Here is a 20,601-nt window from a genome sequence, read left to right as displayed (position 1 = left end):
AACTGTATATCAGAATATAATCAATGAAGTATGTAAATTGTGTAGCGAACAAATTGTGAACTTACATCGTACATAATACCATGAGGTTTTGAATATTGATACGCACATATGTGCGGGCTAGGTTTCCTTACAGGCAATGCATGCAGGAGTGCTGGGTACTGTCACAAAAAGGACTGAAAGCAAAACTCTTACTTTACATGAGAAATGTAATGTATAAAATTTTAATTGTTTAAAATCGTTCCACACTGTAAAATAGAACATCTGATCATGTACATGTGCATATTAACATGTACCGAGTTGAATTGTTTATATTTTGCAAGTAGGGAATGAAGTCCTGACACACAATTGTGTGGGTTCTGTTTTTTCAGCCGATAGTTCTTATTTTGTAAAATAAACTGTAAAAACATGTATTTGGGAGCATTTTAGTCAGTTTTTGATGTACAAACAAAAATTCACACTGCCAGTTTTCTTTCAGGCCTGAAAGGGATATTCTTATACCAGTCTGAAGAAAAAGCAAAATTATAAAATAATGCTACTTTTATTACAATTCCATTTATTACATCAGTAATTCTTATCTTAGCCAGTCTAATTCTTCAAACATGATACACAACAACAATCTAACTCTTATCTTCATTTTCAACAGTCACTTCTTCAGGCTCTCCCTGTGTCAAAGCAGGAGTGTCTGTGTGAGTGATGGCTATCACCCTTTCCTTACCAGCTATTGGAGGAAGTTCCTGGAAGTTAAGAAAATACTGCATTAGATTACTGTACACAGTTCCCTTTAATCAAGAATGTGGATCTACGTAAAACACTTTGTAGGGACCTTCAGGAGGACAAAATAACTCCTCACGAGTTTATCAAATTTGAAGCAAGGTTAAAACATTTAATGTTTTAAAATTAACATTTTACAAGTAAAATGAACTGCTTTAAGGATTGGTTAAAAAATGTGTAATAGGACGTAGTCCCTGACCACATTATAAGATGCTCAATAGTCAAGGCTTTTGTTACAATGGGCTGAAGGTTTTAGGGCTGTTGCTGTATGAAATGAACTTTTGTTGTGATGCATCATTCTTGCAAGAGCTTATTTCTGATGAATAAGTACGTTACAAGATTAGCAATAACAACGGAAGATGTGTGTAACAACCAATTAAAATCTGGTGTTACTGGTTTATTTCTCAATAAGTTTGGCAATTATTTTCTTAGAGTTATATACCAGTACTCTTATCCAACACAAAAAAAAAGCAGAATACTTTCTCCCTTTAAGCAATAACCGTGAGAATTACATTTTGGACAATCTATTATCCGCACACTTTATCTTGGTGCATTTACACCCTAGTGCTGAATCGGTCGACCTCGGCAATCTTCGAGATTCGTACTGGCAACTTTTGAAACACAAACTATGAATCGCTTAAGCATCGTTGTGCGACATCTGGCGTACACTTTACGTACTAGTACTGTTGTTGTTTACACAACAAGGCCAAAGTATAGAATTCATGCTAGGAACAAGATTCGCATCGAGAAATGTTTTATAATGTTATACTGTATAATGTGTATGACATAGTTGTTGGCTTAAGATGATAACGGTTTAGAAATTTCATATCGATCGATCATATTCTCGATTCAATTCAGATTTCATTTTCATTCAGTTGGCAGCACCAGACAGCACTATCGATACCGGGACAGCTCCCTCCTTACTCCTCACCCCCGTACACAAATGCATCAAGATAAAGTGTGCGGATAATACAATTATTGTATTGGTGAAGCCCATTAAAAATATAAAGAAGAATCTACAATGATTTGGGCTGCTGTAATGAGAGTTCATTTTGAGTATTAAGTGGAATGTCATATGGTTAATTATTTGTTGGTCAAGCATATTTAACATTTCGATTGAAGACAGTGGGAAGTTTAATGAAGCCATTTCATCCATAGCTTCCCACTATATTTGATAATTTCACGTTTAAGTTCATGTACCCCTGCTGTTTTATGACAATGGAGCTTTTTACCATCCTTTCCACTTTATGAACCGTAATCTCACCAACATTACTACTCTCTCACCCAGAGCTCTTGATTGCGACGTTACCAGATAGATTGCCTTTTCAGCTTAAAAGGCTTTCAAAGTATTACTCATATCTGTCTATTGATTCCCTGGGACCTTCTATACTTCACCTGATTTAACCAAAGTACTATAATTGCCTTTCACCCCTTCCCCTTCATAAAATTATTACTGTACAAACCATTATCCTCGTCATTATTCTGTATTGAAAAATAGCTAATCACAAAATTTACACAAGGAGTAATTGGTGAACAGGTGGCATTAAAATTGCTCTGTGTAAACTTTGTGATTAGATTATTACTGCCCAGAAAGGTTTTGCTGAAGCTCGACCTAACTTTCCTGATTATTAACAACACTGAAAGAGTTTAAATACCTGGGTGTAACTTTTTAGACCCACAGGAAAGGTCGATTAATTTCTGCATGCAATTTCATTCAGAGATTTCATTCCGAGGTTTCCTACACATGAAACCTATTTTAGTCGCCTACACCTCTCCAAATGCTTGCTAACCTGAACTAGTATTAAAATTCAAGGCATGTCTAATATGGCCAGGGACTTTATTCCTACAGGAAAATGGTCACAAAACACTTGGTAAAAATAATTACAGGACAAATTGTGTCAAATTCAGAAGAGGTTTTACAGTATTAGTTTGGGAAGCATTCTGGAAGGTAGGAGGGAAGAGGTTAACAAAAAAAGGGACGGGCTTGGAACAAAAGAAAGTACAAGTAGGTAACTAATTAGTCCGAATGCAAGTACGATACCATTTGTCATTTAGAAATAAAGGGGTCAAGAAACTAATGGAATTCTGTCTCTTAATACTTTAAGAATTACTGGAATAATGAGTGATTAAAGTACTTTTTTTGTACCTTTCTTGGAGCTTCAATTGTAAGAATACCATCTGAAGATAGTTTAGACGTCACAGTTTCAGGGTCCACATCGTCTGGAAGAATGTAACGCCTCTTAAACTGCCGAGAAATGAAGCCATGTGGATCTTTTCGTTCTTCATGTTTCCCTTCAATAACAAGGGAGTTTCCAACCGTTTTCACCACTACCTCCTCTGGTTTAAACTGTTGGACATCTAAATTAACCTAAACGAAGAGGAAAAAAAAAGAAAGCTTTGGAATTGGAGTTTCAACAGCCTTTTAACAAAAATTGCCTTCAGAGTTACAATACATTCCATGCTATGTACAGGTGAATGCTTCAAATACATTTCAGTAGTATTTATCACCAGGGTAAAAATTTCTACTTGTCCCATGGTAGTCTCTTCAGACAGGTAAAATCTACAGCTGGTTTTGCCAACTTAAATTTTTTGAACCTTTATGTAAACTGACGTTAAGGAATTTATTTATTTCTGTAGTTTTTAGAGTACAGCGAGTCACAATGAGCCTCTTAAACAATTGTCTTGTTATGAATAGAAAGTTGGGCGATTTATAGTCATTTTAACGTGTAATACAACTTCTATATGCTGTATTATTATGTCACTACTTGTTAGTCATCTTGTCCATAGATTAATACAAGCATCCAATTCTTTGGAATTATGCTGCTACTTGAGGTCGCAAAGAGACTCGTACGGACATCGATGGACAGGTATAAACACACTACATTTGTCAAGTGCAATGCAAAATGCAGGAGACTAGCCAAGCGTTTACTACTAAAGACATGATGAGCCATCAGAGAGGCCAATCTTCAAAAGATTGAGTTAACGATTTTCCATTATAAAACAGGAAAATCATTAAGAGAAATTGGCAAACCTGTGGAATGTGTTATGGATAGGTAACAAAGTACCAAACCAAATTGAAAGCAAGGATGAAGCAAGTCAAAAATAATTCCACAGATTAATGATGTAACAAGAGGTTAAGAAGAATCCAACGATTAGTGCTCCAAAACTTTGTGATAGTCAAGGAACATACCAGGAAGAAAGCCTATCCAGGAACAATTAGGTGCATTATCAGGAAAATGCAATATGCATCAAAGAGCAAGTATGAAAACACACAGGGTCGACAAACTGAACAGAAAAAAAAAAAAAAAAAAAAAAAAAGAGGTTACAGAGAGCACATGGGAAAAGACACCTGTGGAAAATATTTGCAGATGAAAGCAAATTCAACCTCTGTGGATCAGATGGGAAAGTTACCGTCTGGAGGAAACCTAATGAAGAACTAAAAGTTACCAATATGCATCCAGGTGTCAAATACAATGGAGGTGTTAATGTCTGGGGGTGTATGATAGCTAGTGTGGTAGGGAAGTTTACTCATCGACAGTATAATGGATAAAAATAGTATTTGAGCATACTGAAAATGTGCCTGCTAGTGCTCAAGAACATGACTAATACAAGTATTATCAGGATAACTACTTCAAGCACAAACCTCACATAGTGAGGATGTGGCTCCTATACAACTGTCTAAAGGTGCTCTAAACACCTCAGCCATCAGATAAATGTTGTAACTTGTGGCATCTCTTGGAAGTGGCAATAAGGAAACATTTCCAAGAAAGATGACCTGAAACCTGATTTATGCAAAGAATGGGAGAAAATAAGTGCATCATACTGCAAAAAATTTGTACAATCCATGGCTGCCAGTTTGAGAGATGTTAAGATTACGTAAGGGATATGCAACATAATACAGAGTTATATCGAACTTCAAGGACCTACACCACAGGATGTAGGAGTTTCACTGTAGTGTTTTTTGTGCATAATTAAGAAAAAGCTTTTTCCATTTCTTTTGTAGATGAAGTATATTTACGTTAATTTTGAAAACTGTAGAAGAAAATTGTGTACTTGTTACAGAGTTAAAACCAGCTCTAAATACAAATTATATATTTGTTGGTAAATGATCAAAAATATTTTGCTGATGTACGAGTTGCATTGTGACTTTACTTCTAGGTTGAATGGCACAGTTGCTATATCTTGAACTTTTGATTCAAGGGAGCTGTGGCCAAGCTTTCAAATCCTGGAGAGGAAAATATGGCAAGGTAGAGAGATTCTGTGTACTTATGTAACTGCATGAAGTAACTATCACTTTTCATCAAACAGGAATAACAATCAACTGGATAAAATTCTTACAATCCATTTGGAATATCTGTAACCCATATGTCGTGTACATAGAACAAGGACATGGTCCAAATGGGATGACAAACTTTTGAGATAGAGAGGAAAATTTTTTTTATATACATGGTATGCAACAATAGGAACTTTAAAAAATTCTAGATGGCTTACTTTAAATCCTTCATCGTTGTACTGTATATTTGAGAAGCCACTGTGACGAGCTGATTGATGACGCCATGGTCTATAATACATCAGGCTATGATGTGGATGTAATAGTTCATCAGCTAAAAGACCCAGACCGAAGTTCTGATCAAATAGGGAACTTGGTCGAGACCAAAAGTGATCCCAGTCATCATATACATCACTCATTACTAAAGGATGGAGAGCTAAGAGACAAAGTAGATGGGGTAATAGAATCATCTGGAAAAAAAAGAACAAAATACAAATATTTTAAAATTTTAAACATCTTTTGATAAAATTAAATAGTGCAAAAATGGCCATTTGTGATACAGAAATGGGGAGTACAAAGCTGTGGTGCCTATCAGTTAAGTGAACAAAACAAATAAGCATGCACATAAAATGTCAATCATCCTAATTCACAATACCATTACTCTTTAGTGTGAATTAAAAAACCTGAAAAATAATTCAGTCAAATTTATTGCAGACTTTTGGATTTGTGATATAGCCTACACAGTGTATCCACGATTTTAAAATATTCAGGAATGATGTAGGATGGCAAATGGATCAATTTGAGATAAGGAACCGTAATCCAGAAACGTTCTAAATCAAAAGCTCTAATTGGAAGTTATTTAACATCCCTCCCTTAACACACGCCGGGTGTCAATTTCATTTTGTTTATAAGAAGGGGAGTTAGGGATTGGAATAACTTACTAAGGGAAATGTTCAATAATTTTCCAATTTCTTTGCAAGCATTTAAGAAAAGGCTAGGAAAACAACAGATGGGAATCTGCCACTTGGGCGACTGCCCTAAATGCAGATCAGTAGCGAATGATTGATTGGATTTATTTTGCCCCACAGTTGTTCTTTAACGTGCCAGGGCCATGTGAAAAGCGTTGTGTACGAGACACTTGTCAAGACTGAAGAGATCTCTTAGCAAGAATTTTCGCTGCCTGCGACACTGTGCAAACTACACTGGATATATATTTGAACGGCACAACAGAACTATGCGACGATGCCGTGCCTGCATTGACGCAAGGGGGATGCAATTTCGAACATTTGTTGTAAATGGAGCAATGTGTGAAACTTGTGCAGATAAACTGACTTAAATGAGAATTTTTCTTAACTTTTGACTCCATCGTTTTTGGAATATGGATCCTTATCTCAAATGGATCCATTTGCCGTACTCTATCATCCCTGAAAGTTTGTAACATCACAGATACACCATGTACAATCGTATACCAGAAATTACATATGATAAAAAAAAAAAAAATACTGAATAAGCTGCCAGTTAGTTTAAATTAAGGAGAAATTAGATTGGGCAAAGGTGAACTGGAGCAGAAGAGAGAGCAGTGGGCTATAATGCTCATGAAGCTAGGATAATTGTCAGACTGATAAAACAGTTTGAGGCATTGCAAAGACGTCTCTTGTTCCAGTGCAAAGGAGAATTAAGTCTAGAAATATATGTCAAGCATCTCGTCTATGCTGTATAGGTTTCATCTTTACACATAACATGAAATCGTGGAATCCCAAAAATTACAATTCTGTTTCAATGCAAGCCGAGTACCATGACTAAGTATAGTTAGCCGATAAAAACTATAATCAACAACTACTGCATTCCGTTTCCTAAATTTGATTGTAATACAGGGTTTTCCGTGAAAACCTAGAACCACTTGTACACGCGCATCCACAGGTGAGGAAAAAGCAGCCGATTGGCTGTCCTACCCCAAACCTGCGGCCCACCCAGCCGCCTCTCTTCCCGTCCTCTATGATAGGAAAATCTGAGTTGGGTGCATTATTAGTGCAACAAGCATAATTCGGCAGATTTTACTACAGTATAGTAAATTGAGAGCAGTACCAAAATTTAATTCTCATCCCATTTTTTCAACGTTAGAAAAATAGTTCTTCAATTAATCATGCAACTGCTTGTACAGCAGAGTCCATGGATACAATTATGGAAGCATCTGGAGATAAGATTAGTACTGGTTTATAGCCCTTCTGCTCCCCAGATTGTAAGTCTGGAATTTTATTTGTGGGGTATCCTGAAGAACAAAGTATGCCACGGTATTCAACACATAGCATTTAGTACCAACTGTTAGTCCTTTCTTCCCTACCTTTGTTTCTCTATGTGGAGTGCTAGATTTTCCCGACTTTCCATAAATATGGGTGTTTCAAACCCCCCCCCCCCCCCCTACCATTTAAAAAATTTACCAAGAACCGCAACTGGGTCAGATAAGACTTGTTATTGATAATTTGTTAACATCTGTTCTTCCATTTACCTTCTTATTTTTTCGGTCCTTGTTGCACCGAGATTCTCCAAGCATATATACTGTACCTAAACTGACATTGGCTGCAGGGAAAGGGAGAGGTACGGAAGCGCCTAGTCAAATTTGAACAATCATGCAGCTAGAAACACTACTCAAGCTTTGCCGTGCAATAGCTTGTCAGTTTTGCAGTATCATTGCATGAATACTGTGAATAGTTTAGAGCAAAATATTATTGAAGCTATAAACATTTCTGATGAGCAATCTGAAGGGGAACTCTTGGATTTTTTGTCTGATAAAGGACCACAACTTTTACCTTCAGATTTGTCATCAAAACATTGACATTCCACTTATAGTTGCACTAAATCCTGATAGAGCAGGTATGCTTTTCTAAACTTCATTTCATAATTTATGGACTATACCTAGGTATATACTTTTGGTGCCAGGGTTTTTTTTTTCTTTCTTTTCAAATTTCAAGCCTAAAAATCGAGAGCAGTACCAAAATTTAATTCTCACCCCATTTTTTCAATGTTAGAAAAATCATTCTTAGATTAAACACCATGCAACTGCTCGTTTTTCACTGATATTTATGTTTAGGCTATTATGTTTATATAGCCCAGTGCACTTTTTATTGGTGTAAAGATTATTTTGAGGTAAAAAAAGAAAACTCCCTGCGATCAGGTCTTGCAATGCCAGGGACTTGCCATCAAGGGAGGCGTGGCCAGGGGCACTTGAGTGTGCTTATCAGAAGAGGAGGCCATCGCTAATGGTCAAGAAATGGTACAATTTGACAACAGGATACACAATGAAACTAGGCAGGTTCTGTGTTTAGAGCCCAATTCGGCTTCCCACAGATACAGAATTTGTGCATCTCCAGACAGCACAACCTGGAAAGTTGATGCAATTTGTGATGTTACAGCTGGTAAATGTGGGGCTCAAAAATGTGTTCAAAGATCATGCTGGACCTATTGCACATGCTAAACATAATGTGAAGCAGACTTGCTTAAATCCTTGGCAACTATGATCATGGACAATCTTTTGAAACATATCGAGACATGTACCGAGACAAAGGCACATCATGAACTGATGTCATACAACGATTGGTCTAAAAATTGAGATGGAAGAGTTTTTTGCTGTACATTCGCAGTGCCACAGGAACCAAAGGCTTAGAAATGGACTCGTGGTCAGCGAAGTGGAGCAATCATATTGTCTAAATGTTATTTGTATTCATAATATTGGAAATCAGAATACACTATGTGCATTAAACTTCAATTAAAATATTTAGCTGATGTCTTGGTATATTCTTTAGTTACCACATCCCCATCCATCCATTAATAATAAAATAATGGCTCAGCCACAGTTCTAGGGGATATGCAGATCGCTGCAGTTCTAGTGTTAACATTGAAATTAAAAAAGAGGAACTGTCCAAGTTTATACATGATGCCATTGAGACGATTATACAAAGGCTTGGTAGTTTATTGTTCAGCCAAATGGCTAACATTGAAAATATCAGCAAGGAACATGAAAACTCCCAAAATCCAAAATTAGCCAGGATGGCTAGTCATTCTTGAATATATATTTTTAAATTGGCTTTACGTCGCGACACGTATAGGTCTTGGGGCGACGATGGGATAGGAAAGGGCTAGAAGTGGGAAAGAAGCAGCCGTGTCCTTACGGTATGGCCCCAGCATTTGCCTGATGCGAATATGGGAAACCAGAGAAAACCATATTCAGGGCTGCCGACAGCCGAGTTTAAATCCATTTCCCAAGTTCAATCTCGGGTGCGCACCCCCAACCGCATGGCCAACCCGATGGGTGGCTTAGGAAAAAAAAAAAAAAAAAACCTCTTCCTGTATGAAACCTTTCACTGGTGTAGTCTTACAGTTAAAAGACGAATAGGTGCATTACGCATACACCCAAACTGCCTACCAAAATTAGGCCTACAGACAAGAGATTTATTTAGACACCACATCAACAGAATTCGTATATTGAAATAAGAAACTGCAGATTCGAAGTAGGATTGCCCGAAATATTACGGTTTTCTCATTTTGTTCCGCGTACAGTGTAGCCTACTCTTGTAAACTTTACACTTTTTTTTTTTAAATCGCGGTTTAGACAAAGAGCGCGGTTATGATTGGGTACAAAATATTCTGTACTCTGACGAAAGATCAGTCCATCACAGAGTCTCTGGCTGTGCTACCGGTAGAGAATATACTGTACAGAAGGTGGTAATCATTTTTTTCGTTACAATAGTTCGTGGAGACAAGGTTTAAAGGAAAAGCTAAGTATGGATGACTTGTGTTCAGAAATTCTAGAAATAATCTGCTGGAGGGTGGTGCTGTTTAAAAGCTAAAAGTAACTCTCCAAAATAAAAAATAATACCGGTACCGGGTACTTAAATTTCTTAAGTAAGGTACATTTCCATCGAATGCATATATTGGAAATAACTGCAGTAAAATAAAAACAGCACTCTAAATTTCATACAAATTTGCATAGTTCAACTGTCATAAGAATTCTACGGAATTTAATGAGGATGTTTTGGCGAGGAAACGAAATTGTTGCAAACTGCAATTTCAACTGACAAGTACTTGTGAAACACGGGTACATTTCTCATCTGGAAATCCTAAATCTAAGACATCTCCTACCTCGATACGTTGAATGGAAATAATAGCCTACTCAATCCATGTACTTACCTTTACAGACTTTCTACGCACACACTAGATCAAAGGAACTGAAAGAAACCAAAGAGAATAAGAAACGATGTTACTAGACAATACCGAGCAGCAAACAAGATCCAACGGGCAACACTCCACAGTATCAACAGCAGCGTATTGGAGCAAAGCCCTGTTTTATAGCTTATGACCACTATGACACGTCGAACCCTCCTTCATTCTAGAAAATTCGTTATCTCAACTGCTTTTGGCAACTAGAAGTTTCGACGTGGACAAGAAAGGGGAAAGGAGGGAGAGAAACAAGGCGTGTCTGCATGTATGTGTGTGTGTCAGCGGCCCTTCTCCTTATCATCCCCTTGGGGAGAGGGCTAAATTCAGCCGCAGCGAGACAGAGAGAAAGGAAGCAAACAAGTTACGCACTCTACTGGAACCTTCTAGTCGTTACTCACTGCTTCTCGACAATCGAAATTACGGTACCGGTACCGTATCTGTTCAGGCCAAAAGCTCCTACTTCGAGAACTAGGGATTAGTTTCAAACCATAAAAGAATGAACGATTCGCACATTCAACTTTATGACATTATTTACAGTACAAGAACGAAACAGTTCTTACAAAATATCATTGGGGTCTACCTAGTCGAGATGATGATGAATGGTCGGTTCACTCGAAAGGATGTGGGTCAATTCTTCGCCAATCAGTCGAGAAATTTAGACAAACATGGCCTTGGAAATCCACTGATCCAGGGAAAATGTACCAACGATTTACTGAACTCTTACCATACGAAGACCACGATTGTGAGCTTAGAAATCACTAGTTTATATTTCAAGAAAATAAATAAATCACTCGCAAGGATTTTGAAATGAAACTCACGAGACTGATTATGCCAGTCATTTAATTGGAGAAAGCACCGAGGCACGGGACTCCTCTAATAACTCTGCGAACTATACTGTAACAAAAGTCCGTACCCAGAATGTTTTCGGGGGTGGGGAGTTAAAAAAAAACCACAATCTATAGGAGCAATAAAAAACTTTAGCCTATGGATGGGGCTGGTAGAATGCATTCACGGTATCCACCTGTCGTAAGAAGTGTCTAAAAGGGGAAGCTCGGGCTCTTAATTTGGGCGCGTGGGTCGGCAACCACGGTTCCCCTTTCTAATCTGGCATTGCTTCCACTTGTGTTAGGCTCGAAACTTCAATTTTTCCTATCCGACCTAGCTTTTTCAACACTAGTTCTCTTCCGACCCCGATGCTATTATGTTTGCAAGGCCTACGGAGTCTTTCATTTTCACCCCCTTCCTGAATCTTCCCTTTTTTTTCTCTCTCTCTTTTTTGCCGATGCTTTCATTCTTCGAAAGTTGGGCATCTTCCACATTCCCTCTGATTATTGTTAACAGAGGTTGGTTACCCGATAATAATAATAATAATAATAATAATAATAATAATAATAATAACAATAGCGTATGGCCTCCGGAAAAGCCTGGTGCAGGTTTTCCGGATGACGCGCTATAGGTGACCTGAGCGTCCGTGAGGACGGCTTCCATCTAAAGATGAATTATTCTAATGCTGAAGATGGCACAAACACCCAACCCCCGAACCAGAAGAAATAACCACTGAAGGTTGAAATTCCCGTCTCAGCCGGGAATCGAACCCGGTACTCCTTTGATCAACAACAATTTAGTCATGGAACCGGACAAAACGCGAGTTCGAAGTGATAGAGCTCTTTACAGAAACACCACCAATGGAGGTGAGATACTAGTGTAATTTTAAACTCATGCCAACCCTCCTGTCATTCTTAAATCTCTGGCAGAACCGGGAATCGAACCCAGGCCTCCGACGACGGTAGCACTAACTGTTACGCTAAGAAGGTAGACGTTGCACTGATTGATTTCCTCTTAAAGCAATAACCACCGCCACCAGCAAATGAAAACGCTATGCTTTTAACTTACTAATAAATGTAATCGAACAAAATGTTCCAACACTTGTATAGCAGTACCATTTAGATTTTTTTGTTACAATTGTCTTTACGTCGCACCGACACAGATAGGTCTTATGGCAACGATGGGGCAGGAGAGGGCTATGAGTGGGAAAGAAGCGGCCATGGCCTTACAGTAATTTTGGTACAGCCCCAGCATTTGTCTGGGGTGCAAATGGGAAACCACGGAAAACCATCTTCAAGGTGGCGACAGTGGGGTTCGAACTCGCTATCTCCCGAATGTAAGCTCACAGCTGCGTGCCCCTAACCGCTCGGTCATTTAAAACTTACCGGGTTGCGTGAAAAGGTAAAGCTAGAGCAGTCGTGTAGGAGTTCTGTAATTCGTTTAAAATGGAGGAAACCACATGTTTTAAACACTATAAGCTAACAATTATAAAAGACGTTTACAGATTTGATACATTTTAAACAATCTTACAGCGGCTTGATAGCTACAAATACAATATGTCTGATTATTAAGAAGGATGCCACCCGTGTACAATATTTAGTAGTTTGTTCTTGTTTCTACATGCATGAATGTCATTAATTTACAACTTGCACTTACAGATTTTGTAAACACTGCATAAAAATAATTTGTTTATAATTTTTATAATATTTTCAATTTGCAAAGTAATCTATAGCAAAATATATTTCATTTACTATTAAAGTACGATAAAATATTTTTGCATGATTTCACTTCATTCTTAAAGTAGCCTGTCACGAATTATTTTTTCAGAAAATCTGTAGATGAGGACAGTTTTTTTTTTCTTTTCTGTAAGTACCAAATGTTGTCTTTTGGCATAATGTTGTAAGCAATAATATGTTCATAGCAGTTTTGAGATTTTAGTATAAAATATACAGTTCAAAAAATTAGGGGAACATGTTTTTGAACGTATGCCATGCTCCACAAAACAATACCTCGCACCCAGGTTTATTACCAACTAAGCTTTTATTCTTTACCGTTGAAGTATACATCGATGGATTCGCGTTCATTTGCAGAATACAAACGGAAATGTCCAAAGAGGGGCGAAAACAAGGTTATAACAGTCCTCCAGGGTGGATTTCTATCACAGTTGGAGAGCTTCAGGTGTATCACAGCTTGGCACCTACGTGGCATGCTCCGTATAAGTCGACGGAGGTCACGTTGCGGTATCAGGTGCCATTCTTCAATGTGAGCCTGTTCAAGGTCTTGGAGAGTCTTTGGTGGAACAGGACGCCCACGACAACTTGTCCAGTGTTGCCAATCCACAAATCTTTTGTCCGCTAAATTTTAGATGAAGATCCACTAAATTCCGCTAAATTTCTAACTGAACCAAAAATGGCATGTATCAGCTGTTTTAATAGAGGAGATTATCTCAACACTCGCCAGTTTCAAAACAGGTCATCATCTTCTCCTCCCAGCACTGTATCGTCTTAAGCAGACGTGGTTTCACATGAAACCACATGGTACCGGTACTATTTTTCAAAATACATGCTGGCAGTTCACAGTAGCAAAGCGCATACAGAAATTTTCAAATCAATTTCAAAGTTATTTTCACTTTCATTACTGTTTTCATTGTTTATGATAAGTGGGGAAAGAAGTAATGTCAAACAATTTCGCATTTATATTGAACTGTCAATAGATGCACTGCTCGCATCCGTGGTTTGGATCAATGGGAAGCTTAACCAACTAGTCTTTTAAAGTTTAATTATTTAACCACTCTTTACGAAATATCTGACAGTACTATTCAACCTTTTCTTTCGATATATTGACGTACCGTACCAAAAGAACCTAATGTCAAAAGAAACACGATATCAAACACGACACTGCCCGGCTCGTCAAGAGTTCAGTAACGATTGCAACAAATTCTGAGTGAGGCTATGGGCCAGAGCTGGTCTAGAAAACGAGTGATAGTATGCAGCATAAGTTCAATACAACGGTATTAACTAGACTATGATATCGTAGTAAGCTCTATATTATTTTTACTCATGGGGGTAGCATGTGGTCAAATAGATTCTTTATTGGGTTTGAAAAAGGATGTAAGCTATCTCCTATTTTATTTCTGTTATTTATAAACGATATATTAAACGGACATGGAGGTGATAACTGGATGAGTCCAGTTTTAGTAAATCAAGAAATACCAGGCCTAATTTTCGCGGACGATGTCCTGCTGATGACGTTAACGGCCGGAGGCATGCAAAAGAGCATTAATGCTGTGACAGAGTTTGCTAAAACGTGGTCATTAAAAATTAACATTTCCAAGACGAAAGTTCTGATCTGTAAGAAAGGCTGTAAACGAGCGAAGAATGAACAATGGACGATTGATGGTTGTCAAGTGGAGGTCACAAATAGATTAGAGTACCTGGGAATATATATAGCAAACAACGGGAAGTGGATCCATCAAATAAAACAAGCCAAATGGAAAGGTCTTGCAGCATTATCAGTAATTAGAATTCTTGAAAATAAATTCCCAAATATAGACTATAAGATTCAGAGAAATGTCCTGCAAGCCGTAGTTAAAAATCGAATGCTTTATGGAGCTGAGCTATGGGGTGTAGAGAAAGAGTGTGAGATGCTGAATCAGGTTATAAGTAAGTTCTGTAAAATTGTAATGGGGTTACCAAATTGTACAGCAAATTGTGGAGTAAGATTAATATGTGAAGAAAATATCCAAGTAGATGTTCTTAAGAGAGTTCTGAAATATCTGTTGAGATTGAAAGGAAGAGAGGGTGGCGAGCTTCTGCAGATCGCATATCAACATCAGAGAGATAATATCCAGGGAGAGTATTGGTTAACGAAAATCAGAAGTATATTAGATAGGTTGGGATATGGAAGTTATTGGGAGAGGTTGGAAAGATCAACGAATAAACTAATCATTAGACGACTCAGAGATATTCAAAGACAGTGGTTGGTATCCGAGTGTAGAAGCAAGGCGACCCTCTCAGAGTTTATTAGGATAAGGCAGGATATGAACATAAATATTGTGAGTGTAAATAGAAGAGAAATCAGGGGTTTGATATGGTGGTTAATGGGAATTTACAAGAATAGGGGATGGATTAAAGTGAAAGATGCAACAAGGTGCCTTCTCTGTGGTGAAAACAGAGAAGAATTTCACATGTTGAAATCATGTAAAGAAACCATAGCGGTGAGAAGGAAATTTTTGAATAACAAGGAACAATATATGATAAATGAGGATGAGAATGGCTATAGGATTATTAAGATGATAAGCAAAGAATGGTATAAACCTGGTAATCTCAGTAAACTGTTAATTGTAATTAGAAATTCATGTAGAAGTGTGTTGAAAGAGCCTACAATGAGGGTAGGTCATATTACGGATGGATGATTGTGTTGCGAACCGATTAGTTAAGAAATTGCCAATAGGGCTATGTAGTAAAAGGAATATTAGTATATGTAGCACTGTAAAGTCGATATGTTAGTAAGCCATAACGTAATTAATTGTCAAACTGTTTGTAATGAGACAGGGCCCAATGGATATAATGTTTCATCCTCAGCTGCTGGCGATCCGTGGCTGAAGGTTGATAACATTCACTCATTCATTCACTACTCATTCCACATATTATTCATTCAATCATTTATTTAATTCATAACAAGGGCTCTCTCCCCAGTTACTGGTTATCCGTACTGGGAGGGATGAGTATTTTTTCCTAACATGCATGCATGAATATCCATATACCCATTCTTAAATCCATCCATACGAGTTTTCTCAATACAGTTAGGGAATTGGTAATTAATTAATCAATTAATTCATTTATTCATACACTCATGTAGATAATCGTAGGCGTGGCCCTTGCATGTGGAATGGCGATCCGCTTGTGCAAAGGGCACTATTTTAGATAGGGAATCATAGCCAATTAATTAATTAATTAATTAATTCATACACTTATGTAAGGCTATAACCGAAGTAGGACGGGATAGGTGAGAAATTAGTGTTTGACAGCTATTAGATCAGGTGGGGTCTTCTGTTTGGGCCTCAAGGGAAAGGGCCGGACGTGTTATCCTTGGGAAGGTGGCTCCTTTTTCTCACCAGGGGTGGATAACACGACCGGGCAGTAGTCATGCATAATCCCATCCATGCATTTATCCTGCCAACCGAATGCTCTCTCCTCAGTTAGTGGCTATCCGTGACTGGGAGGGAAGTGTTCATTCATTTATTCATGCATGCATGACAATATTATTCGGTCATGGAATCATAAAAAAAAAAATCTCATTCATGCATTTATGTACACCTATGTATAGTGTCTGTGAAAATGGAGGAGAACTCTGTACAGACTTATGATAAATAAATAAATAAATTATTTTTACTCATGGTGATGAAAGGCGATGTTGTTACCGCTGAAAATCGTTAATAGAAGTTTGAAAATCCGTCAAAAAATCCGCTGTCCGCTAAATGCAATTTTTTCCCGCTGTTCTATTTAAAAATCCGCCAAATTTAGCGGAAAATCCGCTGAGTTGGCAACACTGCTTCTGTCAAGCCTATCCCACATATGCTCGATGGGATTAAGGCAGTGTTGCCAACTTAGCGGATTTTCCGCTAAATTTGGCGGAATTAGAAGACTGTCGGCGGAAAAATATATCATTTAGTGGACAGCAGATTTTTGGCGGAATACTAGATTATTTATTATAGCGGAATTTACTGTTTTATCCATTTTAAGTTTAAAAAAATTGTACTCCAGTCTGTCTCCGAGCTATTCCGTATTTCTTGTCCGGAGCTAGCATTCACATGAGGAAAACGTGTTATTTGGATTTGATGTTATGAGATCATGGTACCATAAATTTTTTAATGCGGGGGAAAGGGTACTTATACCTCTTTTTTAGTTGACGAATGACGACAGATAATGAAACTGTGAGAGAGTAGCATTTATATTTATATTTTATATTTTTGTTATGAAGGAAGACCGTTTAATGAACTGGTCTGTTCTGTGTGTGGCCCCTGAAGTAGAGGATTCACCTAGTTTGCACCCGGCACTAAAACGCCTACAAGGTTTAGCTCGCCGGCTCGCAGGCAGGGGGTTAATCCCAGTGAAACTCACAGATCAGGTAAATGCAGACATTTGCTTTTATTATTATTATTATTATTATTATTATTATTATTATTATTATTATTATTATTATTATTTGAGATCGGATTTCTTGGCGGAATTTTAGCGGATTTGTAGTAGTACGGATCTTGGAAATATAAGTTGGCAGCACTGGATTAAGGTCGGGACTCTTGAATGTCCAATTCTCGCAAGACAGCTCTGGTGATGCGCGCTACATGAGCCCTGGCATTGTCGTGCATGAGTACGAATTCAGGACCAACACCGTATGCAGCAACTAACACATGCTGTAGTAGTATCTGCTCGATGTACCTCGCAGCAGTAAGATTACCACGAACGACGACAAGATCCGTACGGCCATCAATAGGCCTACTGATGTCACCCCACGTCATCAGAGAACCATGTCCGAATCGGTCGCCTTCCTGGATAACATTTGGCATGTACTGCTCACCATGGCGTCTCCATACACGTTGACGTCCATCACGCTGTGTCAGGGGAAAATCTGGACTCGTCTGTGAACAACACAGGTCTCCATTGGCAAACTTGCCAGTTGACGTGCGTACGGCAAACAGAAGGCGAGCTCCGCGATGTTGCTGCGTTAAACGGGACACTCGAACAGGACGTCTGGATCGTAAGGACACTTTTCATAACCTGTTCCTTACCGTCTGCTCAGACACCGTGACTCCAGTGACCCTCCTGAGGTCTTGTTGCAGTTCTCTGGCAATAGGGAACATGCATGATCCGGGGTTTTAATTTAAAATATGCTAATCTGATTCAAAATTGCATGCAGAATTCAAAAATGTGATCAGAATGTACAAATAATAACTCCAAACATGATAAAAATCTACGAAAATGTCACGTCACGCAAGTACGCGATCTCATTGGCCTGACGTCATCGTACAGGTTGACTGAATTAGCAGACGAAATAACACATAGTGTGCTGTGAGAAGCAGGATACACTTCGCGTATTTCTACTTTATGTTAGTGTCTGGTATGGTTAAATTCGAGGTTTATACATTGGATAATAATCTGAGTGGTACATTTTAGACTTAAAATGAATCCTGCGCAGACAGTGAGGCAGAAAACTTATAAATGCTGTAGAGTTCCGATGTGGAATAGCACATCGCATACCATACCAAACAAATTGTTTATAAACGTTCCAAAGGCGCTAAAACTAGGGAGAAATGGATTTTGGCGAGCTGGAGAAATGCTGGTGATATATCGGAAAAGTCTACAGTTTATTTTTTTGAAGATTTTAACGTAAGATGAATTTGTTTGAATTTTCAAATCACTTTTCCATGTCAGCTGTTCTAGTGGTAAAACTTTAAATTTCAATGTATGAAGCTTTATTTAAATGCTTCAATTACATCTTGGATATGAAAGTAATAAACAGTGCATTAAATAATGCTGATTATTAAAGTATTCTCCAAACCTAACCTATGTTTTGGGTGATCCATGTCAAGATAATAAATCAAAGGGGTTATGAACCATTTTGACAGCTCTAATTCTACCAATATATCTTGGCTTGGGACAGTTATGTATGTCTTTATTGAAGAGCTTAATTGGTAAAGAAATTTAGGCTATATCCAAATACTCTATAATGTAACAAAAAATAGGCGTGTACATCATGAAAGGAAAAAACTTGAATTTAACAAATGTATAACTCTACACAAAACCAATGCTTGTCTGTTGGGGTCTTATAAGTTAACAATGCTCAATTATAATAATTATCATAATATTAATGAAATAAATAACATAATTGCACACAGGTGAAAATAGTGATGTAGGTGTTTAAAATATTATCCAACTTAGCCTAAGTTTTAGGTTATACAAGCCAAGACAATAAACCGAAAGGTAAAAATACCGCGCGAGTTGGCCGTGCGGTTAGGAGCGCGCAGCTGTGAGCTCGCATCCGGGAGATAGTGGGTTTTGAACCCCACTGACGGCAGCCCTGAAGATGGTTTTCCGTGGTTTCCCATTTTCACACCAGGCAAATGCTGAGGGTAAAAGTCACAGCACCCAAAGACATTCCTGTATTGAGCGACTAAAATGTCACCAGGACACTTTTCTTTCCTGATATGCTCAGCTTGTTAAAAGCCAAATGTAATTAATGTTACTGGCTTCACGCCCCGCTAACTACTACGATTTTCGGAGACGCCGATGTGCAGGAATTTAGTCTTGCAGGAGTTATTTTACGTGCCAGTAAATCTACCGACACGAGGCTGACGTATTTGACCACCTTCAACTACCACCAGACTGAACCAGGATCGAACCTGCCAAGCTGGGGTCAGAAGGCCAGCACCTCAACAGTCTGAACCACTCAGCCCGACTTGTGAAAACTAGATGAAGTCATATTTATCTTTATCATGTTTAACTTTTTCCCTCCACAAAGATATTTAATTCTCTTTCATGGGCCCCGGAAGTGGGTAGGCCAGTTGTCCCAACCATGAATATATATTTTTTTGGGAATGATAGATTATAGCCCTATAGTACTATGATCTTTCTTTCCTTCTTTCTTTCTTTCTTTCTTTCTTTCTTTCTTAATCAGTTTATCCTTCAGGGTTGGTTTTCTCTCGGACTCAGCGAGGGATTTCACCTCTACCACTTCAAGGGCAGTGTCCTGGAACGTGAGACTTGCAGTATGGCGATGGAACTGGTGAGGAGGGCCATTACCTCGCCCAGGCGGCCTCACCTGTTATGCTCAACAGGGGCCTTGTTGGAGGATGGGAGGATCGGAAGGGATAGACAAGGAAGAGGGAAGGAAACGGCCGTGGCCTTAGGTGCCTGGAGGAGAAGTAGGAAAATACGAAAAACCACTTCGAGGATGGCTGAGGTGGGATTCGAAACCCTTCTACTCAGTTGACCTCCCGAGGCTGAGTAGACCCCGTTCCAGCCCTCGTACTATTTGTTTTCAATTTTCATGGCAGAGCCGGGAATCGAAACCGGGCCTCCGGGAGTGGCACACATTAACCACTACACCACAGAAGCGGACTAGTACTATAATGCTACCTACATGTTTATGTTAGTGCTGAAATCCGATTTCTTACTTTACTAATGCTGAAAGCCCGAAAATGTAATGTTATTCTTTAATAGGGGAATCAGTCTAGAAGGAAATGTTGAAAGTGATGTGATATCCATCCAGGTTCGTTGTTATCCTAATACTATGGGTTACAGTACATTGCACGTATATAAAAGACGCCACTTACAAACTTGCTTGTTATCCGCGAATTTCTGCGGCCACAAAAGTTACTATTTTTCAAGAATGATGACATTTACACATGATGGATTGTCTGATTGTGCTGTTTTGAACCTTTCTTCTGTCATTATGAAGTTATTCGCGATCATGAATAATAAACAATCGGCTTTTAGCAACGGCTGATGCACAACGGCTGG

The 20,601-nt window shown here is 38.4% G+C and overlaps 1 protein-coding gene across 1 annotated transcript; it reads right to left on the bottom strand.

The window, feature by feature from the left end:
- Nucleotides 1–533: 533 nt before the first annotated feature.
- LOC136865822 (protein lethal(2)essential for life) lies at nucleotides 534–10,390 on the bottom strand. Its single transcript, XM_067142432.2, has 4 exons — nucleotides 10,226–10,390; nucleotides 5,263–5,511; nucleotides 2,918–3,139; nucleotides 534–734 (listed from the first exon to the last, which is right to left on the bottom strand). Exons 2-4 carry the CDS (start codon nucleotides 5,509–5,511, stop codon nucleotides 618–620), a joined length of 588 nt encoding a protein of 195 aa, XP_066998533.2. The 5' UTR covers nucleotides 10,226–10,390; the 3' UTR covers nucleotides 534–617.
- Nucleotides 10,391–20,601: the final 10,211 nt, after the last annotated feature.

Source organism: Anabrus simplex, chromosome 1 (assembly GCF_040414725.1).
Source record: "Anabrus simplex isolate iqAnaSimp1 chromosome 1, ASM4041472v1, whole genome shotgun sequence".
NCBI classification, from domain to species: domain Eukaryota; kingdom Metazoa; phylum Arthropoda; class Insecta; order Orthoptera; family Tettigoniidae; genus Anabrus; species Anabrus simplex.
The sequence above is the reverse complement of the archived record's forward strand: the minus strand, read 5'-3'. Positions and strand labels throughout refer to the sequence as shown.